At 48.3% G+C, this 26,179-nt stretch overlaps 1 protein-coding gene and 1 non-coding gene across 7 annotated transcripts in view; one reads left to right on the forward strand and one right to left on the reverse strand.

Annotated features, from left to right (window-relative positions):
* Positions 1-26,179, forward strand: part of LOC128322324 (peroxidasin homolog) — a 165,787-nt gene that overhangs the window by 38,678 nt on the left and 100,930 nt on the right. For 4 of the 6 annotated variants that reach the window (XR_008305664.1, XR_008305665.1, XM_053243385.1 and 1 more), the window contains exon 1: positions 55-11,079. Coding sequence is in view for 4 of the 6 variants with exons in the window: in XM_053243385.1 (XP_053099360.1) it covers positions 10,802-11,079 (278 nt within the window). In the remaining 2 variants the exon portion in view is untranslated. Of the gene's footprint in view, positions 1-54; positions 11,080-26,179 lie in introns of those variants that run through there. The other 2 variants (XM_053243387.1, XM_053243384.1) reach the window with 2 other exon arrangements.
* LOC128325517 (U5 spliceosomal RNA) lies at positions 22,981-23,096 on the reverse strand. The gene has a single exon (XR_008307500.1). It is a non-coding gene; the product is annotated as a U5 spliceosomal RNA (small nuclear RNA).

Consider the following 26,179-nt stretch of genomic DNA (forward strand, 5'->3'; position numbering starts at 1 on the left):
GATCCAGATAGGGGCAGGCGGGCTGGCCTGCTGCTAACACAGAAATTCTGAAAGGGTGCCCAGTGTGGACAGAACCCACCCCTACGGTGGCCCTCGGGTGGTGATGCATTTGCTCCAGGCGGTGCGTGGAGGTCCGGAGTAGGGGATTGCTGGCTGGCTGCCCAGCTCTGATTACTACTTCCCAGTAGCTACTTTTCTCCTTTTCTTCCATCCCATACATATGGTGGCCAGATCCTCTTAATTCAGTGGACTCTGAGCACAATAAGAGCAGCTAGCAGCCACAAGAGGAGAGCTGGTCTTGTGGCAGCAAGCATGACTTGTCCCCTTAGCTAAGCAGGGTCCGCCCTAGTTGCATATGAAAGGGAGACAATATGTGAGCACTGTAAGATACTCCCCTTGGGGGATGGAGCCGCTCTGGGAAGAGCATCTAGGTTCCAGGTTCCCTCCCTGGCAGCATCTCCAAGAGAGGGCTGAGAGAGATTCCTGCCTTTGCAACCTTGGAGAAGCCGCTGCCAGTCTGTGTAGACAATACTGAGCTAGATAGACCAGTGATCTGACTCAGTATATGGCAGCTTCCTATGTTCCATCTATGAACACATTGGAGTGATGTCCCTGCAAAAAGAGGCTGCTCTTGACTAGGCCAGAGCCTTGCAGGGTACACAGGGAAAGGGGCCTCCGGGACAAATTTTGGGAAGGGAAAGCACACTAACTGGAGCAGGGGAGAGCAGTGAAAATCACTCCCCACCCCACCCCACCCCCACCCCGATGTATGCTCTGCTGCGAAACTAGCTGAGTTGGGAGCAGCCTCCCTGTGTGGGGAGACAGCTCTGCTGTGTTCCTTGCTGGCTGCTGTGGATGCCATCCAGTCCAGGAGGCCTTGAAGTGGGAGGGGAGGAGAGAGCAGACGGCAGTTTCCCCCCCTCGGTGGCAGGCGTGGGAAATCCCTCTTCCTGTTGCAGGCTTCTTGACTGCTTGGCTTAGCTTCCTGCCACTGAGGAAGGAGGGCAGGGAGGCCAACTTTCCACTTGCTTTCCAGCCAGCGGCCAGCCGCTTCACATGAAGCCGCTTCACAGAAGGTGTGCAGTGTAAAGCTCGCCTGTGTAAGATTTCGGACATGGCCGTCTCTACACGTGGATTTCACACGTTGCCGTTTCGAAAGCTGAAACTCTCCCAGCCACCTGAAACTGATGAAAAATGGGGCGGAGGCGGTGGAGAGGAGAGAGAAGAATACTTTCCCGAGCTCAGCACTAACAAGGAGGGGGAGGAACAAGTTAAACAGTACACCCTTCAGAGGCCAATATATCTCAGAATTCCTTTAAGGTCCTCTTTGCCATTAACCCCTGGTTTCAGAATACCAATGTGCAATCCTTTTCTGATTTTTCTTTTAGGATGCAACGTTTTCTCTCCAAAGATACGCACTTTAAATGCCATTGTGTTTCCTTTATGCCTCTTTCTCCTGTGTATTGGCCAAGGTCTTTCTCTATTGATGTCTGCCAGATTTTCTTTAAACCTAGCCAATAGAGGCCTTTCAGTTTCTCCCACTTCCTCCCAATTTTACAATATACAGCGGGCCATTTAAAATTACTTAATGAAAAGCCTGAGAAAACAGGTGAGTCTTAAGGGTCTTTTAATTAATTAACCATCTTTTTAAAAACAGGCAGTGATGGAGAAGCTCTTGACAGGGAGTGCATTCCAGGACCCCGGGGCAGCCACCGAGAAGGCCCAGCCCAAGTAGCTACCAAATGAGCTGGTGGCAAACGTAACCAGACCTCTCCAGATGATCTTAATAGGTGGGAGGGTTCATGACAGCTGGAGTGTTTCAGGAAAAATACTTCAAGAACTACCTCCCTGCCCGCCCCCCGCCAGCGCTATTTCAATGTCCCCACAGCAGTCATGAAAATCAAGTAGATGCTTCAACTTTAGACTTAAAATTACTAGAAAGTTGTGAGGCTTGATTTTACCACTAGAGGTCACTCTTTTTCCAACCACAGGAATCACCAAAAGAGGATGACTTCTAGCCGAGCTTGTCTTTGCATTTTTTGAACTAGGGCCAAGGAAAACAAACAGATTGTTTGAGACTTGCAACACAGAACTCTACACAGAACCGTGTCCAGCTAGAGAGCAAATTATTTTTTACTGTTGACTATATCACTTTCTTTTTAAAGAGTATCAGATAATTGGTGTAGGAATCTGCCATCCTGCAGGAGGGGTGCAGTTCCCTCCTCTTTACCATTGTCCTCACCGGAGCTGTTTTAGCAACTTGCTCTTCCCAGGTTCCTCTTCTCTTTCAGGTGCCTCCCTCGGAAATAAAGTGGTTTCCCTCTCTCTGGGCTATAAGGCCTTCCAAAGTAGCCTGGCCTGCCCCCTTCAGCTCTCTACCCACACTGTAATCTAACTAATGGCCTTTGTGGCTGCCTGGGGCTGATGGGACGTAGTCCAGCAACATCTGAGGACCCGTGGTTGGGAACCCCCATGCTAGAGAGCAGTTACTAGCACCCAGGGGGTAGGTGGATCCTGGAGGAAGATTCTCAGCAGTGGAAAAATGTGGGCTTCCAACTAGCCAAGAAAAAGCCTGCAGGGTTGATTGATGGATTTGCATTTATCACCTACTCTTCCTCCAGAGCCAGGACCCCATTCGTCTTCAGAACAATCCTGTGGGTTAGGTTAGGCTGAGAGGCAGTGTCAGGCCCAGGGTTACTCAGTGAAGCGATTCACACGTGCAGGCAAAACTGGGCTAAGGGATTGGGCCCGATGGGCTTGGCACCTCTAGAGCAACTCTCCTAAATGACAAGTATCCGGGGCTAGCAGACTGTGGGGTTCCTGGTCAGCTTCGGGGGGGTGGGATCCCCGTAATACACCACACACTTGTCTTATTCCGGGTGGAGGGACAAAGCAGGGTGACACATCCCAGCACCCTGACCCTCCACACCGCGGTAGCCAGCAATTGTCTGGGCAGACGATTCACCCACACAAGAAGGCGCCTGTGATCACTTGCAGGGAGGTAAGCTTTTCAAGGCTTCTTCCCTGCTTTGCCCTCTTTGCCTTCCTCACTGATCCTGAGAAAGGGCTCAGTATGTTTTATGGTGGGGTGGGAATTTGAATCCAGCTCTTGCTGCTCTTAATCAGCTACTCAAGCCAAGGAGTAAGTGGCCTTGGTTCTCCAGCTGTTGTCAGACTACAGCTCCCATCATTCCCAGCCGCAAGTGAGTGGCTGGCGATTACGGGAGCGGTCGTTCAGCAACAGCTGCAGAGCCAAGGTTGCCTGCCCTGGTTCTTGCCATTAGAACAGATGGGCCTCTCCTCCACAAATACATTGAAACCCTCCTTTGAAACCATCTAAGATAGTGGCTGTCATCGTCACCTACTATGATGACGACGAATATTTATCTACCAATCCAACTGTGGCCATGAATTCCAAGTATTTGGGGAAGAATTACCAGTACTGTCTGTCCTGAATCAACTGCCAGAGTCATAGGATGACACCGAAGTATGAGAAAGATGCAGCACAGGGATTAAGTGTGCTTGTATTTGAACGCTGGGAGGTGGCAGAGACAGAAGCAATCAGCAGCCCTCTAGTATAAGCTCCTGTTCATCAGTAGGACTATCTGCTCACAACCTGAACTACAACATGCCACAAGCACAGAAGAAGCAGGCAGAGCCTCGTAGGGCTGCTCAACCGGCCCTCCAGCTGTTTTTGGACTACAACTCCCATTATCCCCTACCACAGCGGCCCATAGCCAAGGGTTATGGGAGTTGTAGGCCATCTCTGCAGGAGGGCCGAAGTTGTGCAGCCCTGCTTCAGAGCAATCCCTCCAGGTCACTCGTACAAGCAAGCCAAGCCACCAACCACAGAGGAAAAACAAGAACCCCTTGTGTTGATTTGCCCCAGATTGGCCTGGGGAAAATTCTTTCCTTAATCCCTAAGGCAGTGTTGAGTCATACCCTGACCATGAGCAAAACCATCTGCTGAGTCATCCAAAGGAAATGTTGGATCTTCTTTAGCATCCTGTCTCTAGCTATGGGAGTCTCTAATGCTTTTGGATAGGGTGGGGCACAATTCCTCCTGACCTCAGTGGGTCACAAACAAGAGAGCCGAAGAAAAAACGGTCTCTCCAAAAAAAACCAACAAATTTTTCCATGAAGCCTCCAGCTTACCAAATCAAAACTATAACCATTTTATAGAGATGTGCACGAAACAGGTTTTGCGTTCTGCTTCGAGCTAAAAACGAAACGCAAAACAGCTGAAACATTTTGTCAAAACAGCGGTCAACTTGGCTGTTTCAGTGGAACAACTCGAAACATTGTGAGTGTTTTGACTATAGGGAACAATCTGAGAATTCAAAATGCCCCATTATTCCCCATGGATAACTTCAAAGTGGGGGCCTACCCACTTAGCTCCCTACTTAACAACATCTAACAAATGTTTAACCTTTCCCCTAACCCCCCATAGGATTCTATGGGGGTTTGGAGAAAAGTTAAAAAATGTATTTAAAATCACCCATATGCCCATTTCTTTAGTGGGTTGGGTGGTAGGTAGTACCCATCATGCCCTACCACCCAACCCACTTTGGCGTTCCTAGGTGCTACCCATGGAGAACAAGGGGGTGTTTTGAGTTCCCCATTGTTCCCTAAGGCCAGAACAAGGAGAGGAGAGCTGATCTTGTGGTAGCAAGCATGACTTGTCCCCCTTAGCTAAGCAGGGTCTGCCCTGGATGCATATGAATGGGAGACTTGATGTGTGAGCACTGCAAGATATCCCCTCAGGGGATGAAGCCACTCTGAGAAGAGCAGAAGGTTTCAAGTTCCCTCCCTGGCAGCATCTCCAATATAGGGCTGAGAGAGATTCCTGCCTGCAACCTTGGAGAAGCCGCTGCCAGTCTGTGAAGACAATACTGAGCTAGATGGACCAATGGTCTGACTCAGTATATGGCAGCTTCCTATGTTCCAAGCTGCACTCACAAAGTGCTCTGCACACACCAGTTTTGCATTGCAATTTGCAATGCATTTTGCAACCCTGCTTTGAAAAGAACAAGAAAGAAAAAAAACTGCAGAAGCATGCAGTAAAAGGGAATCTGTCCCTCACAACACAGAACACACATTTCAAACACTCCAAAAATGGCCAAAAAATAATCACCCAGAATTCCACTGCCAACCACAGTTCCTGTGCTGCAGTGACATCGCTGGCACAAGTTGCTCTCTCATACACAATTAGGACTCCTTATGTTACTTCCTGGCATTGCCAGATACTTTATCCGACTCCTAAATAGTTTGAAAAAATGGACCTGGCCTCAAACCAGGTCTTTCTCATTATGAATTTGGTTCCTTCTCAACTTATTACTCTCACCTCTTCATCCCTTTCCCCTTCTGTCTCTGTTACATATTCTGCATACATTTATATCACCAGCTTCCTGGAGGCAGGGACAACTCTTTTGTTGACATCACCATGTAAAGCATATATGGATGGCACCATAGAAATAATGATGATGACAAATTGCAAGAGATTCCAATGTTGCATTGCTGTCCTGAACACAGTGAGGCTCTTTGCTCCAACAAAGAACATTAATTAATCTTCGTTAGTGCACAGAGGCCGGCCAAGTGTGAATAATGTCTAAAACTCATGACGGCTGCTTTATTTGGCACCAGGAAGGCCTGGAGTAATTTGTCTGGTCTGGGTCACTGCTTGCTGAGAAGAATAAGGATGGGGTTGAGGCAAAGCAAGCAAAGACCTTCAAGGTCTTGGAACGTTTGAGGAAAGGCCGAGGGGAAAAAGAGTGATTTTGTGCCTCCAGGTGTTTAAGAAGTACGGTAGCAGATTTCCAATTTCTACAAGGATGTACTGAGGAGGAGCAACTGCTGCAGTTTCCCCCGAGGCCAAGAAGGGGGATGTCCAGGTGTGCTGCAGAAGCTGTGTCTGGAAGCAGCTGTGCAAGTCAGCTTTTCTAGAAGTGGCTGGGCGCAAGGTGTCCGAGGTATTTTGAAGTCTGCTTCGCACAGGGCCGGCTTAGACCAACTAATCTGAGCAAGCAAAGGGGTGGCGAGGAACATTCCTAGGGAAGCAAGGAGTTTGCGACACATTAAATACTTCTAGAGGTAAGGCAGTTGACACTGTTGTTAATATATTCACCTTATTAAGGAAGCTTGCTTGACACTGTCAGTTATTCAGAAAATGGGGTAGACTCCTCTGAGACACTTGCTCAAGTGTTAGGATGCTGAATGAATGAAATGAATAGATGGATGGATAGGCTTATTGATCAGTCATCTGATCATATCAAAATCATTTTAAAATTAATTAAGAACAATGTAATTAATGAAAAAGATTAAAACAAAGCGTTAACGGGTTAGGCTGTTTATGCTGGTGCGACACTAGCAGGTAGCTAGCACGGTGTCCTTGTGCTTGCACAACATGTTTGCACAAGTGTGTTGTTAGTCTGGATGTTGGATGCCTAGTCAGGGCCAGGAAGTGGAACAGAGTAGAGGAGAACCTGCTTATCACACCAGAGTCAGGATAGTGTCTAGACCAGGATAGGCAACCTTGACCTTGACTCTCCAGTTGTGGAACTACGACTCCCATCATCTCCAGCCAATATATTGTGTTAGGGGATGATGGGAATTGTAATCCCCAAAATAGGTGGAGATCCAAGGTTGCCTACCCCTGGTCTAGACAGAGCCTTATGGGTTGGACTTGTGAGCAGGGCCTGGTAAGATCTGGAGTCAACTTGCTTTTCAGAGCCTATCACTGCCGTGGATTGCCAGCGTGGCGTAATGGTTAGAGTGCTGGACTAGGACCGGGGAGACCCGAGTTCAAATCCCCAGTCAGCCATGAGACTAGCTGCGTGACTCTGGGCCAGTCACTTCTCTTTCAGCCCAACCTACTTCACAGGGTTGTTGTGAGGAGGAACTCAAGTATGTAGTACACCACTCTGGGTTCCTTGGAAGAAGAGCGGGATATAAATGTAATAATAATAATTAATAATTAATAATGGATTATAGTGTCTGAACCATTCAAATCCAGACCGGATGTCTGGTATGCATGACTCCTCCCAGCTCTTTTGCATATGCAGATATAAAGATTACAGTAGGAAGAACATTCTTGGGCTGAAGGCAACAGTCCCACCCCACCCCCTGCAAAAAAAGGGGGGTGTTGTTGTTACAGTTCATAAAGTTAAAGACAAAGTAGAATCCACTGAAAGCAATAATATCAGTGAAATTAACCTTTCAGTAATCAATAGGTCAGCAAGCAGGGGTGGGTTTTTTTGCAAAATCTTAGCAGCAGAAAATTGTTTCTGCTTATTTCCAAAAGGAGGTGAATGTCAGTGCCAAATAAATCTCCCAGAGCAAAAGACATGCAAAAGTATGGGGCTCACCAATGAAAAGACCCGGTTCTTAGTGGGTGGTAATCTTGCATACCAAAGAGATGATACCCTGAGTAGAATCTAAGGACCAGATCTTAAAGCAAAGCAGGGGAGGGGGGTGGGGGGAATGTAGGAGAAGACACTCCCTGAAATGCACCAGATTTTCATCCAATGAAGTTGGTGTAACAGTGGAGATGAAGTTAGTCTGATAACAACATCATTCACTGTGATATCTACGGATGGGGTCCTAGTTTGTTTATTAGTCACATTTATATACCGCCCTTCATCAGTGTAGGGCACATGCTGTGCGTGCAAAAGGTCCCCAGTTCAATTCTCATCACCCCCAGGCAAGGCATGAAAAAAAGATTCCTATCTGGAATCCTAGAGAACTGTGGCTAACCTGGGGTTCATGGGGCTAGTCCAGATGGTGCATGGAAAATTAAATGTGAAATGAAGGATAGCTTCCAAAAAACTATAATTTTATAATCAACTAAGGTGTGTCCTTTAATTTTCTGTAATTGACATTTTACCTTCATGGCTGACAAGAGACATCAGAGTAGAATTAACTAACCTGAGTACTCCCCCCACCCCACCCTTCTAATTTTTATTGGAGCCATATGAAAATATATTGCATGTATGGAGTGGCATTCCATGGGTAATACTTGAGGATCCAGGGGATGTGGGGTACTTAAGTGCAAAAAGGTTAAGACGCCCTGATGTAGACAGTCGTGAGCCAGACAGACCAATGCCCTGACCCAGGAGCTTGCTAATGCACATTAGGGATGTGCAAACTGGTTAGATCTCAAACGGGTTTGCACTCGAACCAGGCCGGTTCGGATTTTCGACCTCGAAATGAACCAGACCCAATCCAGTCTGATGTCGAACTGAATCTCTCTGGCCAGTTTTAGCCCAGTTTGAGGGTAGCGGGGGGCATTGAAATAGTGTAAAACAAGGAATTACTTTCCACTGGTAGCAGCTGCAGCAGCTTCAGGGGTGCTGCAGTGGCCACAGGGAGAGTTTCAGACAGCTCCCCCTTCTCCTTCTGCCCCGCTCCGTCTCCCAGGGCTGGTTCAACCCATTTGGGGAGCGGTTTGTCCCTCTGTGCATGCGGTGGCCATTTTTTGGGCTGCCATTTTTGGGGCTTGCATATGCATACAAGCCATTTGTGTGACTGGTGGGGGAGGGGGAGCTGCTGGAGAAACACCCCCCCCTGAGGCTGCCACAGCAGCCCCTGAGGCCGCCATAACCACCAGTGGTGGTAAGTAATTCCTTATTTTACACTATTTCAGTGCCCACCACCACCCTCGAACTGGGCCTGAACTCGCTCAAATTCGAGGCAGTTCCGGCCCGGTTCGAGGGGGCAAAACCGAACATACTGAGTCTGGTTCGAATCCGACTTTGATTCGAACCGAACCAGGCAAACCAGTTTTGGGCACATCCCTAATGTACACTCATCCCACGCTGGTAAACAGGGTCTTCAGGATTCTGGTGTGTTTCAAAAGTCTCCCAAACAGTGTCAGCACCCGGGGTGGGGAACTTAGGTGGGGGTGCACAGAAGGGGTATTGTGCATTTATGGGTGGGCGAGCTGTGTCCTGCATGTCAGTTTTCTGGAACACAAATAGTGGGGAGGGGGGAGTGGAGGAGTAAGCCACTTGTCCAGAAGCCAATGACCACCCTTGCTCTCAAACCTGTTTGATCAGAGACAGTCAATAGAATGAAAACCATGTCTGAATGCACATAGGCAGAAATGGGCTGCCCAATAGGCCTCCTAGGGCTGGGCTGGGGACACCCCGCTCTGTGCTGGGGGGTGGAGGGCAGAGACGGAAAGGCAAGGGGGTGTCACATAGGATCAGAGGGCGCTGCCTAGTCAGACCCTTGGTGCATCATCTAGCTCAGTACTATCTACAACAGCCTTGCGCAACCTAAAGGGGGCGGGTCTGGCCCACAGGGACATTTTTGCTGGCCCACAGGTAGCCAGCAACAGCTTGAGCCACAAACCTTGGCATTTGTGTGGGGCTGGAATAGTCAGGTGCCCCATTGACTGAGCAAGGGCAGGGCTTACTTTTGGGTCACTGTCCTTGGTTAAAATTGTGGGCCCCTGGGGGGGAGGGGAAAGCCTCACAAGTAACTAGTAATTGCTTTAATGAAGACTGAATTGTTTTATATCATAAAGGCATTCTAATGATTTTATCCTGCTTTATATTTTGTTGTATTTTAACTTGTGCACATTGCCTATGGATGCACTTTTCAGGTGGTATATAAATATGATAATTAAAATTAGTATGCTGCAATAGTCTGTGCACTGAAAATTGACCTCAGCCCCCCATGCATCGAGTCATGGTTGTTTGTGGCCCAATGGGGCAATTGAGTTGTGCACCGCTGGTGGTCTACACTGCAGGGGCGTAACTATAATAGGGCAAGGGGAGACAGTTGTCTGGGGGCCCACTGCCGGGGGGGCAGAAGCAAGTCACATGACTGACTCCCCCAGCCGCACACCCACCTGGGCTTCCATCAGTTGTATTTATCCTCCGAAATGGACGTGAGTGTTAAGACCCGGAGCTACCAGAACAGCATGTCCTTCTCTAGTACCATTCAATGACTTGCATCGTCCACAATTTACAGAACCTTTTAAAAAATAATTTAGGATGATGTTCTATTGTGGCACATAGGAAGGAGGAAGAGAGAGAGCGAGAGCGAGAGCAAGAGAGAGAGAGAGAGAGAGAGAGAGAGAGATTTTACTATGCTTTTTGTTACCACTATTCAGCCTCATTTAAGATTTCTTTACTTCATGAGCTGAGCTTTGGGGGTGGGGGCATTTTAAAATCTCTGGGCCCACTCCATCCTTGCTACGCCCCTGCTACACTGACTGGCAGCCGCTCTCCAAGGTTTCACACAAGAGTCTCTCCCAGCCCCACCTGAAGATGTTACCAGGGAGTGAACCTGGGATCTTCTGCATGCAAACCAGATGCCTCACCACTGGGCTACGGCCCCATCCCGAAATTAAGCTCAGGCACTTAAATCTCTGCCGAGAGCAGCTGAGCAACCAACTTTTGCTTCCTTCTCTGTTTGCGACTGATGGACTCAGCCAGCCAGGGGGCAGGCAGGGTTAGAGGCACCTGAGAGGTAACTCCACCCTTGCACTGACACAACGGTGCCTGTGCAGTGCCCCTTGACGCCCTCTCTTGCAAACAACCATCTCTCTCTCCACTTCTTCCTCTTCACAGTTGAGGGTTGAGCATTCAGACAAATGCAGGAAGCCCCTGCCACCCAGGGAAAGTGAGTTGACTTCCATGCAAAGAGCCAAGGCAGAACGGACTCATTTCCAATTCTGCCGTGTCCGGCTGAGCCCAACTGGGGTCGCAGTTTGGTTTTCGGCTGTTGTGTGTGCATTGTAAACTGGGAGGGTGGGAGTTGGCCTGTCAGGCTGCCTTAACTTAATTGAAAACACATGTCTGAGCGTCCCCTCCTCCTCCTCCTCCTCCCCGGCCCTCCAGGCTGGGAAATTTTTTGTCTGCTTCTTTGCAGCTTAGAATCTGAAGAACTAAACATTCCAGCTAACACCATGCTGGGCAAAACGGCTGGACTCCCAGGCATCTACCTTTTGCTCCTCTTACCTGCCTCGGCCAGCCCCTGTCCCAACCGCTGCTTGTGCTTCAGGACCACGGTCCGATGTATGCATTTGAGGCTGGAATCCATCCCTGAAGTTCCATCCCAGACAAATGTACTGTAAGTAGCACTTTCCTTTGGGGTTCTTGTCTTTTGCTAACCAGGTCAAGTTGTGTTCACAGTGCAGGCAAGTGACAAGCGAGCCAGAGTCAAAGGGTTCCAGTCCCAGCTCTGCCACAGACTCACTAAGTGGCCATAGGCAAGTTGGTGATCCCTGGCCTTTGTTCCTTAACAGTGACTCACTTTGTAGGGTTGTGACAGCACACACAGTCAAGTTCTAAAGCACTTTGCAGATAGGAACATAGGGAGCTGCTGTATACTGAGCCAGACCATTGGTCCATCTAGCTCAGTATTGTCTACACAGACTGGCAGCGGCTTCTCCAAGGTTGCAGGGAGGACTCTCTCTCAGCCCTGTCTTGGAGATGCTGCCACCAGGGAGGGAACTTGGAACTTTCTGCTCTTCCCAGAGCAGCTCCGTCTCCTGAGGGGAATATCTTACAGTCCTCACACTTCTGGTCTCCCATTCAAATGCAACCAGGGTGGACCCTGCTTAGCTAGGGGGACACGTCATGCTTGCTACCACAAGCTCTCCTCTCTGAATTAAAAGTGCAAAAAAAATGGTTTGCTACTTCATTGTAGATTTTACATTGTACACTGCTTTGGGGTTGTTTGCAGAAATATACTGTATATACCATCTAAGTACATAGGAGGAGAGCTGGTTTCATGGTAGCAAGCATAAATTGTCCCCTCTGCTAAACAGGGTCTGCCCTGGTTTGCATTTCAATGGGAGACATGTGAGCACTGTAAGATATTCCCCTTAGGGGATGAGGCCACTCTGGGAAGAGCACCTGTATGCTTGCATGCAGAAGGTTCCAAGTTCCCTCCCTGGCAGCATCTCCAAGATAGGGCTGAGAGAGACTCCGGCCTGCAACCTTGGAGAAGCCGCTGCCAGTCTGTGTGGACAAGACTGAGCTAGATGGACCAATGGTCTGAGTCGGTAGAAGGCAGCTTCCTATGTTCCTGGATCTGACTAGGTTTTTTCCAAGTTTTTAGATATTAGAGGTCAGGAGGTCATCTTAAATTCAGAGTCCTGTTCCTTTCAAGAAGATGCAGGCATAACCTCTATTTAAGCTCTACTTTTTAAGGGGGTCATCTTAAATTCAGAGTCATCTTTGATTCAGGTAAGTACGGTAGTGCTTAAAGACTGGAAACAAATATATATTATTTATACAGCATCATTTGCCTACATGGTGTGTTAGAGCAGGGCGGGGGGAGAAAAATCCTTGCTCGCCATGAGCTTACAGTCGACTATCTGACATGGGGAAAGAAGTGAGGGAAGGCAAAAGCAAAGGCAGTAAAGGAAGGATCTGTGTAAATACAGCCATTTGTGTCTAGGCTTCATTGTGGTTGTGGGATGGAACCTGTTGTGGGGTTGGGAGGGTGACAGAGGTGTGTGTGTGTGTGAGAGAGAGAGAGAGAGAGAGAGAGAGAGAGAGAGAGAGAGATTCCACCCTAGGGCCACCCTAGGAAGAGCACCTGCATGTTTGCATGCAGAAGGTTCCAAGCTCCCTCCCTGGCAGCATCTCCAAGATAGGGCTGAGAGAGACTCCTGCCTGCATCCTTGGAGAAGCCGCTGCCAGTCTGTGTAGACAATCCTGGGCTAGATGGACCAAGGGTCTGACTCAGCAGCAGAAAGCAGCTTCCTGTGTTCCTAAGAAAAGGGTTAAGGGCACAGGTGGGTTTTGAGAATAAGTTATTAAATAATAGCAGGATTTCTGCACTTATTGTGAAGCTGTCTGACTCTGTGTAAACTGCCCTGAGCCATTTTTGGAAGGGCAGTATAGAAATTGAATAAATAAATAAATAAATAAATAAATAAATAATGGAAGTGGAGAGGTGATTTCCTTGCTCAATGCATCCATTTCCTTCACTACACAGAGGGCCCCCTGAATGTGCTGGCCATGCACCCCCTTGCTCATCTGCATGACAGGTGAGGGGGTCAGGGGCATAGCTATAATTGAGCAGATGGGTTCAAAGAACCCAGGCCCCCAAGCTCCTGTGGGCCCCCCAGCTCCACCCCTCCCTATTTTCCTCATTATCTTCCTCCCTCTGAGTGGCCACCAGGGAGAGGGGTGAACACGAGCCCCCTCTCCCCTGGCTACGCCCCTGGCGGGGGTGAGGTGGGGATTATGATCCAATCAGAGCAGGCGGCCCCATTTAAAAACCTGAGGTGAGGAGAAGCTCACCTGGGGGCTGGGACTCTCCTGTCGCACCTTGGTTGGTTTTTTGGTTTTTGTGGGGGGGTTTTTGGTCTTGTATGTTTTTTGTTTTAGCAAAATTCTACATGGAAATAATAACACAGTTACAATGCATGGTCACACTTCCTTGCCGTTCCCATCCATTTGAATGGGAATTGTGCAGAACTTCCTGGAGGAGGATTGTGCCCATAGTTGGTGATGCTCTTGGACTAGCCTTTAGTGGAAAGGAAGCAAAGATATCGTTCCTTCTTCCAGTCAGTGGAAAACTGTGCAGTGTGTGTGTGTGTGGAAAATATACCCGTTTTGCATTTCTAAATGCAAACATATGCACTTTTTACAACCCAGTTTGGCTTTATTTTCCGATGTCTTCAATCTTTGCAGCCACAACCTAGACTGGCAGTGGGGAAGGGGAAGAGAGAAAGACAGAGAACAGTCCTCACTGAAAAACTGCAGCAGACATATTTGTCTACATAGGTTTACAAAACTCCTAAACTACCACTGGACTGGGAGTGACTTGATTTGGAGGGCTCCAGAGAAGGAACACCAGAGGGGGTGGGGAGAGAGTTTATTTTCAGTGGAGAAACTGAGAAATGCAAAGAGAAAGGAAGTTGCCTTAGCAGTCCTGGGCTGAGAATGAGACGTAGAGGCAGGAGGTGAAAGCAGAGGGAGGGGGAAAGCAAACTTCTCATATGGGCCAACATCCGAGAGAAGGAAAATAAGCACGCTTGGTTTTCAGTTAAATGAACAAAGGTTCATAGTAAAATAGTAAGGAAGCCAAATGAACCAGCCGCTTCCATGGTGTCTGGCAACCCGCCTTGCCAAACAATTTTGGAAGCATTCGCTGTAAATGTACATTTCTGAACAAGCCACCAAGCACTCTGCCACATGTGCATGGCATATACAGCAGGTATTCAAAAGGGAAATGTTTTTTTAAAAAAATGTTTCCTACAGCATCTCTGTCCTCAGGTTTTCAGAAGCTTGAAATGAGCAGAGTTCATTTTTGAGCTTGTCGAGGAGGAGATCTTGGGGAGGAGAACTGGTCTTATGGTAAGTAAAGTGTGCCGTCAAGACGATTTCGACTCCTGGCACCCACAGAGCCCTGTGGTTTCCTTTGGTAGAATACAGGAGGGGTTTACCATTGCCTCCTCCCGCTCAATATGAGATGATGCCTTTCAGCATCTTCCTATATCGCTGCTGCCCAATATAGTACCAGTGGGTATTTGAACCAGCAACCTTCTGCTTGTTAGTCAAGCATTTCCTCACTGCGCCACTTAAGGTGATGGTCTTGTGGAAGCGAGCATGAGTTGTCCCTTTTGCTAAGGTCTACCCTGGTTTGTATTTGGATAGGAGACTACATGAGGGGGCTGTAAGGTATTCTCCTTAAGGTATTCCCCTTAAGGTCATAGCTCAGAGCATCAGCTTGCATGCAGGAGGTCCCAGATGTGCTCAGTGGAATCTCCAGTAGGGATGGGAGAGGCTCCTTCCTGAAACCTTGGAATCAGCACAGACAGCATTGAGATAGATGGATCAAGGGTCGGATTCAGTAGAAGGCAGCTTTCTATGTTCCTATGCAGAAAACACACGCTCAGATCTATGAGATCCAGTTCTCTATTTCCCAGGCACAACAGACAGCAGCTGGGCAATCAATATAAGTCAGGCTAGAAAGGAAGCTCCAGACTTGGGTACAAAACCAGTACATTCCCAACCAATTGTGTGTATAATGGAAACCAGTTACAGGTGCTATACCTATTAAATAAGTTTGTAGTTAGATGGTGCGGCCACATCAGGAGTACTGCGTACAGTTTTGGTCACCGTATCTTAAGAAGGATATTGTAGAACTGGGAAAGGTGCCCAAGAGGGCAACCAAGATGTTCAGGGGCCTGGAGCACCTTACTTATGAGGCTAGGCTACAGCGTCTGGGGCTCTTTACCTTGGAAAAGAGGCAACTAAGGGGAGACATGAACGAAGAGTATAAAATTATGCATGGAGTGGAGAGGGTAGACGGAGAGAAAATTTTCTCCCTCTCTCACAACACTAGAACCAGGGATCACCCCATGAAACTGAAGGTTGGGAAATTTAGAACCAACAAGAGGAAGTACTTTTTCACACAGCACATAATTAATCTATGGAATTCTTTGCCATGGGATGTGGTGATTACCACCAACTTGGATGGCTTTAAAAGAGGTTTAGATAAATTCATGGAGGACAGGTCTGTCAATGGCTACTAGTCTGGTGGCTGTGGGCCACCTCCAGCCTCAGAGGCACGATGGCTCTCAATACCAGCTGCAGGGGAGCAACAGCGGGAGAGAGGACATGCACATACCTCTTGCCTGTAGGCTCCCCAGAGGCATCTGGTGGGCCACTGTGTGAAACAGGATGCTGGACTAGCTGGGCCTTGGACCTGATCCAACAGGGCTGTTCTTATTTTTTTTATTTGATGTGCCTTATATAGATGTGTGACTGTTACGTAGGTGTGCAACTGTTTCCTTGGATCAGCAAAGAGGCTGATCAGCTTTTGCAGGCTGACAGCAATACTCCAAAAGTCTTTCCTAGTCTTGCCATTTAAAATTGGTTCTGCATAGCTAGAGATGCCAGGTAGCTACTAGAATCCTATAACAGTTCCCCAAACATTGTTGACTACAACTCCCAGCATCCCCAGCTACATCAACCTCGACTGGGGATTATGGGGGGTTTAGTCAACAAAGGCCAAGTTGAAGACCGACCAACCTGGAGAGAATCTATCTCTGTGGTCACTAAGAGTCGACACCGACTTGACGGCACTTAATCAAGCAACAACATTTGGGCATCCCTGTTACAGGGAGCACTGCCAGGGACCTAGAGAACAACCAGGGTCCTTGGGCGTGCCAAGCAGATGCTCTATCACTGAGCCACAGCCAGATCAGCTGCTCCCAGATCAGCTGGTGCACAATGTCAAAAGTGAAGGCAAAAGGTTTGAAAACCAGATATAGCAGATCAAGATGAGATGGGACTGTGGCATTCCCAAGTGTCTGCTGACATTATAGTATTCTGGGGCAGACTTCTTTTCTGTGCCCTGCAGGCAACCTCCATTCATTTCTTTCTTTAATTTTTAAAATTCTTCCTTCCTGAAAAGCCTGACTCACTTTTAAAAATAATAATAATAATTTGCTGTGGGTCTTGCGCAAAGCTGCCACATGTGTCTATAGCCAGCTACAAGGTTTGTTTTTTATAAAAACAACAACATAGAAATAAATGGAAAATTAGGAAAAAAAACACCATAAGTTGGGAAGGATTGGCCATGGAGCTCTGAAACTAGGCACAGTTGTAGCACTGGATAACTGGACTCAGTGTATTACATTTGAAGCCTATGGGTAAAACGATTGATTTTCAATGGGTTTTTTAGATGGGGGCGGGTACTTCACTTTTTCTAAGGAAACGAAGGAAACGTAACCCACCTTCATAAGAAATAGGGATATGAACGGTCCCAGCTTTGTTCCAAATTATGCCTGAAAATGTTTATTTCCGTTTATTTCCACTTTGAATACTCTCCTCCTAAGTCATTTGATGCTAGAGCACTTCCTCCTGCACTGAAGCTGGCAGTCTGGAAAGGGTCCAGGAGAAATATTTACATTAATCATCAGGCAGCAAGACAAATGAAAATAAAATAAAATACAATCAAAAGCAAATAACCCAATGTATAATGCAAATGAAATAATGGCACACAGGCCATAATCATAGCCTTTTCCTTCAGGGAGCTTCCTCTGACATCGATCACTGCCGACAGAAAATAAGAATAGTCCTTGCAGTTATATACTTATCTTGTCTGCTCAGCAAATAAGTCACTATGTGGTTGGCTGACATCCTCATATAATCCTCAAGATATGCCCTGGGTGCAGTTCCCTCTCTCTGTTGTACAGCAGGCACTGCATAAATGAACCAGCATGTGCTAGATCTTCTTTCAAACATGCCAGGTTCTCAACCTTGGGTCCCCAGATGTTGTTGGACTTCAACTCCCATAATCCCCACCCCCAGTTTATGGAAGCTGAAGTCCAGCAATATCTGAGGACCCAAGTTTGAGAACCTTCAAGTTCTGTAGACTTTAGATCACAAGAGCAGATGCACTCAAGATGTGGCTTATTCCTATGCAGGGGTGTGGCTATAATTGAGCGGATGGGTTCAAAGAACTCGGGCCCCCAGCTCCTGAGGGCCCTCAGCTCCACCCTACCATATTTTTCATAGGAACATAGGAAGCTGCTATATACTGAGTCAGACCCTGGGTCCATCTAGCTCAGTATTGTCTTCACAGACTGGCAGTGGCTTCTCCAAGGTTGCAGGCAGGAATCTCTCTCAGCCCTATCTTGGAGATGCTGCCAGAGAGGGAACTTGAAACCTTCTGCTCTTCCCAGAGTGGCTCCATCCCCTAAGGGGAACATCTTAAAGTGCTCACACATCAAGTCTCCCATTCACATGCAAACAGGGTGGACCCTGCTTAGCTAAGGGGACAAGTCATGCTTGTTACCACAAGACCAGGTTTTCATTATCTCCCTCACTCTGATGGACCGCCAGGGAGAGGGGTGAACACAGGCCCCCTTTCTCCTAGCTGTTCCTATGTTTTCCCTCTAACAGATGGAATCAGGTTTAAATGGGTTTCGCTAGGAGCAATAATCTCCCTCCCCAAACACACCTACTCCCCAATTTAAAAATGCTCTCCTTGAGGAGCCACTGATGTGAATTTAAAATAAGGCAGTTCATGCTGCCAGCTTTAGGGCAGGAGAAGCCTCCTATCCTCATCCAGGAGCTCTGTGCACTCCCGGATTTCGATCATGTATCACTTAAAAACAAGGCTGGAGGTGGGGAGCTTGATCGTTAGCCAAGCTCCAGCTGAGGAGGACATTTTTTCTTCCTCCTTCATTCCGAACCTGGGGATGGAATCTAGGCAGGGCGTGCTCAGTTTAAGAATCAGGAGCATGCAGAGCCCACAAATCAGGGTACAGCCCTTTCCCTACCCGGATGCTGATCATGTCTGCCCTCGTGTCTGCTCTCAGAGTGCGTATGGATGGGCAAGCTTGGGGCAAATTCTGCCGTCACGTCCTCCTTGTTCCCTTCTGACTTCCACTCTTCCTCCCCTCTCCCGCCCCACACACAGCTGGGAACAGCTGAGATCCTGGCTTCCATATCTGACTTCAGCCAGCCAGCCAGGAATCCTCGGCAAAGACATAACCCGCCAGGGGGGCGCCGCGTGGGGACAGGGTGCCGGAACTTCTTGGCTTCTCTGGCAGTCAGGGTGGGCAGGCATGGGGGTTATCATGGAGAGCGCCAGCACTTCTGGATTTGTAGCCCCACCACGGCTGCTCCCCACTTTATCCCGAGTACAGAAGGCAAACGGACCGATAAGTCGGCGATGGAAATATGTGATGGACGACAGCAACTGCCTGTTGGCTGGGCCTTGCTCTGCTGGAGCACAGCAGCCCAGATGTGATCTGGTGGGACGGAGCCAGTGGCCTGGGAAAGCAACAGCTGCGAACCGTTTCTTCAGCCATGTTCAGGCTGAAGAGGTCTTTGGCTGTTTGTTCCGCAGCGGGACGGTTTCTAAGTTCAGATTTCAGATATTTGGATATGGGGCGGGGGGATCTGGAAAAGTCTGAGTGGCAGGTCACAGACTGGGGGTGGGCCATCTTGGCTCTCCAGCTGATGATGAACGACAACTCTCATCATCCCTCCCCCCATTGTCGTTGGGGATGATGGGAGTTGTAGTTCAACAACAGCTGGGAAGCCGAGGTGGCCTACCTGCTATAGGTGCTGCCTTTGCGGGATGTGTTTGTTCTCTTGTATGTTACATGTGGATATAGACCAGGGCAGTGTTCTCTGTATCAGGGATTCCCAGATGTTGTTAACTACAACTCCCATAATCCCCAGCTGCAATGGGCCAAAGACTATTGCAGCTAGAGATTATGGGAGTTATAATCAACAGCATCAGGGAATCCCTGTTATAGGGCAAATGTTAGACCAGGGCTGGGCAAACATGGCCTTCCAGCTGTTGCTGAATTACAACTCCCATCATCCTCAGCCACAAATTTTGGCTGGGGATGCTGGGAGTTGTAGTTCAGCAACAGTTGGCAGACCCCACATTAAGAACCACTGTTCTAGAGAAAGCTAAGAGTGCTTAAACCCCATTTTAAATGTAGCATGATTGGAGTGGCAGTTCTCAGGCTTGGGTCCCCAGATGTTGATGGACTACTACTCCCATCATCTCCTGCAGCTCCGTTATCTCCCTTCACTGAAGGCCACTGTAGCAGGGGAGGAAGGGAATTGTAGTCCAATACCTGGGTAGAGATGTGTGAACAGGTTCGAATTTGAACCCGTTTGACATCAAACATGGCCGGTTCAATGGTTCGATATCAAACCACTCCCCAAACCGAACCAGCCGCTGTTCGGCCCAATCTGGGGCCAAACAACCCCCGGTTCGGGGGTTCTTTTGTGTATTTTTTTTAAATTAAACCTTTTAAAAAAATAATAAGACTCACCACTGCCATTCCAGAGGCTTGTCCACAGCAGGTGTGTGTGTGCGTCTCCGGAGATTCCCCCTCCCCCCACTAGCCTCCATTTAGTCACAAATTGCCCTCCAGAATGGCCTCTGACATGGAGGAGAGGCCCAGAACAGGCTGAAAACCGCCCAAACACGGCAATTTGTGACTAAATGAAAGGGGAACCTCTGGAGAAACCCCTGGAGCAGCAGCAGTGAGTTTTATTACTTGTTTTAAAAAGGTTTTTTAAAGTTAAACGAACCCACGAACCCAAACGGAAGGTTGTTCAGGGGTGCACAAAACTGAACATGCCCGGTCCAGTTTGAGTCCAGTTTGGACTTGAACCGAACTGGACAAACCAATTTTGTGTACACCCCAAACCTGGGACCCAGCGTTGGAAAGCCCTGGCCCAAGTTGATTTCCTCCCTTGTGTTGCTTCCTGTAAAAAGGCAGGTCTCAATTCTGGATCCTTTTTTGTCTCCGTTCTGGGTCCTATTCTGAGGCTAGAGCAGCATCTTCTGGGCACGGGCCACACGCATCCTACTCACCCCTGAGGTTTGCCAATCCTCCTGACCTGGAGTCTCCAGGAATCGGCACCAGTCTCCAGCTGACTATTGAAATATTTTATATTTCAATATTTTGGATTTTTTAAAGGGGCTATCCAATGAAGGCTTGGAAAAATATCTTTGCTCAGAGCTGGTAACCCTCCCAGAATAGTTACAGTCACTGCCAGGATATCTAAAGCTGGGGCACAAGGTTATCTAGGATAACGGTGGGGCTTCTTTCCAGGGGTTTCCCAACCTTGGGTCCCCATATGTTGGACTACAACTCCCATCATCCCCAGCCACAATGGCCAAAGGCTGTCAGACGATGGGAGTTGTAGTCCACCAACATCTGCAGACCTAGCGTTGGGAAACCTGTGACCAATTCAAATTAGCCCTCCCCCCCCCAACACTACTTGACACTGTTTGAATTGCCCCCTTTCGCTGTGCCTTTAGCAGCCCTTTGATCTTCAGCAATTAACAAGTGATTTTAATCATCGACAAACCGCAAAAACTTCACCTGCTCTTCTCTGCATATCGCAAGGCTGTTAAATGCACACGGCTTTTTTCTTTCTCTTTTTTAAACTCTTCCCTCCCCCCCCCCCACACACCATGTGGCGACCACGTCCAAATCTTATCCTCCCCTTTCCTGCATTAAGTGAAGCTCGGCTGCTGCAATGCGATGCAGGGCGGGACGTAGAGGGCGGTGGATTGAAGCCCCCACCTATCCCAGGCATGCTGGTCGCTCAGTCCAATGCAACCCTCACTTATGTGTTCGGCTTTGGGTCGAATGCTTTGCTACTCTAATTGCATAATGCAAAGAAAAAACAGTTATATCCGCAGGAATTTTTAAAGACACTTCTATCTCCATGCGCGAGCCTGCTACCATAGAGAGCTGAAGCACAGACCGACGCTACTCATTGAGTGATTCGCCTAAGTGCCTCTTTCAGTGTAAAACCGGAAGTGTGATGCCTGAATCCGATTCGGAATTCCGAGCGGCATCGGCCGGTGGGGGGTGTGTGTGTCGGGGTGTCAGCCCGGGAGGGTCATTTGCATCTGCCTGCACCATAATGCATTGCACGGGAAACAGGGGAGCGTTCCGGTAATTTCGGTTCTTCTTTAAAATGAAAGCAGCACCAAGTGTACGGCAAAAACGTCTAATCTCTAGAAGGAGCGCTAGCACTTGCCTCAGCAGGACTCACAGGCCACCTTGGTCGGGAGACCCTAACCTCTGTGGCTGGGGCTTTTCCTATACACAACCTGGGAGGAGACGGTTAACTTTCTGCTGCTCGTTAAATTTTGTGCAGATTAGATTTATGAGTGTTAATTTTTGGAAGCTCAATTTGGGTGGAGCTGTGTCTCGGTGTTATGAAAATCAAATGGTGCAAGGTGATTAATTTGGTTCTTTTAAGTGGCTTAAGCAGCTGTTCAAAAAGATTGTGTCGAACTTTTTTTTTTTTTTTTTTAATTGGGGGTGCATTTTTGTGGTTTGGTAGTTCCCTGCCATGCGAGAAGTTAGGCAAATCCTGTGCTGCATGAGATAGGCTCGTCGTAAGGAGCATCTAAGCATATGGAACATAGGAAGCTTCCATATACTGAGTCAGACCATTGGGCTATCTAGCTCAGTATTGCCTTCACAGACTGGCAGCGGCTTCGCCAAGGTTGGAGAATATGGAGATTGCCCGCAACATAGGCTCACTTTGCAAGCACCCGCTTTGAGTGCCGATTCTTTATCTTGGACGGCTTGCGGAAAAATGTTTCCCCCGGCACTGTACAGTGCAATGCATCGTACTCAAGAGCAGTGTGCTGCTGGATATCTGAGTAACCTTGGAAGAGCTCTGTTGACTGCATGCCTTACTGAGGAGCTTCTGGGAAAGCATTTGATCGGCCCTAGTGACTTCGGTGTAGTCCAGGAGTTCTCGACCTTGGGTCCCCAGATGTTATTAGACTTCAACTCCCATAATCCCCAGTCTCAATGGCCTTTGGTTGGGGATGATGGGAGTTGAAGTCCAACAACGTCTGGGGACCCAGCAGGGCTCCTCCGAAGTGCTCTCAGGCAGCCCAGCGTAGCAGGGAGGTAGCCCAGGGCAAACCGGAGCCTTGGGATAGTGCGCCTGTGCCCCAAATACTTTCTATAGTCATGGTATGCTGGGGTCCCTCTGCTTGATGGGACAGTTTGCTTCCTCCTCTGTCCTTTTAAATTCTTGTTTGCACCTTCTCCAGGCACTCTTCCTATACTGATTATATATCGGATCCTACGCCTTCTTCTTGGCCTAGATCCAATTTTATCCACTGGGAGTGGAGAACTGAGCACCGCCAATTTCACGCCTGAACATTCTTGAGCGCTCCCCCCCCCCCCCGCCAAAAAAAGAAAAGAAATACAGCATTTCAGTAAAGGTGGCTCCAATACAGTGTTCCCTGTAACGGGTTCCCAGATTGCAGCAGGGGATTATGGGAGTTATAGTCAACATCATTACTCTTTTGCTTCAGCAACTAATTTACGGGACACAGCTCACTCACGCACCGCCCCCCCCTTTTGTGCCCCGCTCCTGTCCTTTCAGCTTCGAGTTCCAATGACTTCAAAACGACCAGAAATACACTGAGCCGCTTGAGCGTAGACACTCAACAATAGTTCTATTTTTCAGACCGGCTTAAGATAGCTCTACCGAAATAGAGCCTCAAAAAATTAGTTAAACACTCATAAATGTTCCTCTCCACGGAAATCTTTAGTAAAAGGCGAAAGATTTATACGATCTGAAGAGAAACCAGAGTATGAATTGCGTGTCTCAATCAGGCCAGGTATAGAATCAATCCCTGCCCTCGAGGTTATGGTGTGCCGCCCTCAGCGCCTGCCTTTCTGCACCAGAGAAGAGCTGGGGGTGCTTATAGCGAAATGGAAGATTTGCGATCGAGTTGGTGATCTTTTCTTATTAAAGAAGGCCCGAAATCGCTGCAATGGGCCTCGGTCTCCCGCGCAATGCATTATGGTCGCAGCCAGATGCAAATAAGCCTTCCGGACCGACTCCCCTCCCACTTTCCAGCTCGGAGCTCCTCCCCATCCAGGTCTCCCGGGGCACGAGCTGTTGAAGTCGAGATGGTGCAAATAAAGCGCCTTTGCAGCTGTTGCCGAAAGGACGCTGCTGCTGCTGCTGCGATGTGGCGGCTATGAAAAAGAAGCGCGCTGTGATGACAGAGCTCGGGCGGGCAAGCATTGGGAGGCCAGGCTGAGCGAGGAAGGAAGCCCCGAGAGGGACCGCGGGTTTGCAGGTTGAGGGGGGTCGCATGCAGGCCGACCTAAAGGCCCGAAATGTCCCATTTAGCTGAATGGCAGACGTGCTCTTCCCACGCTCCAGTGGTCCTTGCAGCAGGGATCCCCAGAGGCCGTGGACTACAACTCCCATAATTCCCAGCTGCAATAGGATCTATGGGAGTTGTTGTCCACAGCCCCTGGGAATCAGGGATCAGCCGCGGGACCAGTAGCCACCACCTCCACCCCACCCCAGGAGAATTTAGTCAGAAGAAGGCCGTGTTGGACTCTCCCAAGTAGTAAGTGTGCACAAGAGCTCAGTAATGGTGCAGATCCCAAGCATGCACATTCTGGGAAAATATTTGAAAATGTGCTTAAGTAGCAAAAAGACTTCGTTTGAATAAGTGGCAAGCTAGCCGAGAGAGATGGCGCTTTTCGTACCGGGTACATTCTGTTGCTTGCCTTGAAGGTGCTTGATTATGTCTGTGTGGATGAGAGAAATCACACTTGAAACCCTCTGGGACCTTTTGAGTTAAAGGGGGATGTGGAAATGTGATACTGGTGCCTGGTGTAAATTACTCAACCAAGCGACTTCCAGTGACTGCCAGAAGGAAGCCCACTGGGTTGCATGGTACACCTTTCCACCATAATGTGTACTTAATGGGGAATGCCACCCTCCCTGCTGGTCCTCATGTTAATATGCTTTGGAGTTCAAATCAGATGCCTTAAGTCCTGAAGCCCAGATCCACATCCCTGAAGACCTGGTGCTGTTGAATGTTCAAAGCACCAAGACTTCTTACACAGAGCACCGTAGGAACATAGGAAGCTGACATATACTGAGTCAGACCATTGGTCTTATCTAGCTCAGGATTGTCTTCACAGACTGGCAGCGGCTTCTCCAAGGTTGCAAAGGCAGGAATCTCTCTCAGCCCTATCTTGGAGAAGCTGGCAGGGAGGGAACTTGGAACCGTCTGCTCTTCCCAGAGTGGCTCCATCCCCTGAGGGGAATATCGTACAGTGCTCACATGTGGGCTCCCATTCAAATGCAACCAGAGTGGACCCTGCTTAGCTAGAGGGGCAAGACATGCTTGCTACCACAAGACTGGCTCTCCTCTCATATTCAGGCCACTTTTGGGTTTGTGGCTGAGCAAAGGCGGAAACATTTTCAAAGGACTGAGCTGCACTTCATAACACAGGAAAGCAATAAGAGTTGGTTGACGAAGGAACAAGAAATATTTGCTAGGTCTTTCTTTTTTAACAAAAAGAAAAATTGATATACAGGTATACCAGTGCTTGCAGTTTGCAAGCATTCTTCCTGTACTACAAAATGACTATGCACTCCCCCTTCACTCCTTGCTAGTTGATGATCAGAAGAACTGCTTTGTTTTGAGGATGTGTGGCTGCCCCAAACCCTGAAAAATACAAATTCTAGGAGAATGAAAAAGAGACACAAGCGAAGAGCTCTAGTGCAAAGATTTCTTAAGTGCATTTCATGGAAATCCAACATGGATGGAAATGCAGTGAACAAAATCAATAAAGCTGGTTTCTTCATCATTCTGTGGAAATCCGGACTTTATGTCTCTAAAAGTACATAAGAACAGCCCTGCTGGTTCAGGCCCAAGCAGGCCCATCTAGTCCAGCATCCTGTTTCACAGAGTGGCCCACCAGATGCCGCTGGGAGCCTACAGGCAGCATTTGAGGGCATGCCCTCTCTCCTGCTGTTACTCCCCTGTAACTGGTACTCAGAGGCATCCTGCCTTTGAGGCTGGAGGTGGCCTATAGCCCTCCGACTAGACTAGTAGCCGTTGATAGACCATGAATTTATCCAAACCCTGTCACCACATCTTGTGGCAAGTTGATTATGCGTTGTGTGAAAAAGTACTTCCGTTTGTTGGTCCTAAATTTCCCAGCAAACAATTTCATGGTATGACCCCTGATTCTAGTATTATGTGAGAGGGAGAAGAATTTCTCTCGATCCACTTTCTCCACACCATGCGTGATTTTATAGACCTCTATCATATCTCCCTGCAGTCGTCTTTTTTCTAAACTAAATAGCCCCAGGTGTTGTAGCCTTACCTCATAATAAAGGTGCTCTAGGCCCCTGATCGTCTTGGTTGCCCTCTTCTGCACCTTTTCCAGTTCTACAATGTCCTTTTTTAGATGTGGTGACCAGAATTGTATGCAGTACTCTGAGTGTGGCCACACCATAGTTTTGTATAAGGGCATTATAATATTAGCCGTTTTATTTTCAATCCCCTTCCTAATGATCCCTAGCATGGAATTGGCCTTTTCCACAGCTGCCACACATTGAGTTGACACTTTCAACGAGCTGTCCACGATGACCCCAAGATCCCTTTCCTGGTCAGTCACCGACAGCTCAGATCCCATCAGTGTATACTTGAAGTTGGGGTTTTTCTTCCCAATGTGCATCACACAAGTACCCCAGAAAACTGCCAACGTTTGTCAGATAGTATCATTTCCCATGCCTTTCCAAAGGGAGAGTTTTCCTGTGGTTTCAGAGATTTTCCCAGGGGTTTTGATTCTTCTGGTAGTGTGGGCGAGGTCTGAAGTCTACCTGTGAACATGGCATTTGTCTATTTTTTGGTCTGG

Source organism: Hemicordylus capensis, chromosome 4 (assembly GCF_027244095.1).
Source record: "Hemicordylus capensis ecotype Gifberg chromosome 4, rHemCap1.1.pri, whole genome shotgun sequence".
NCBI classification, from domain to species: domain Eukaryota; kingdom Metazoa; phylum Chordata; class Lepidosauria; order Squamata; family Cordylidae; genus Hemicordylus; species Hemicordylus capensis.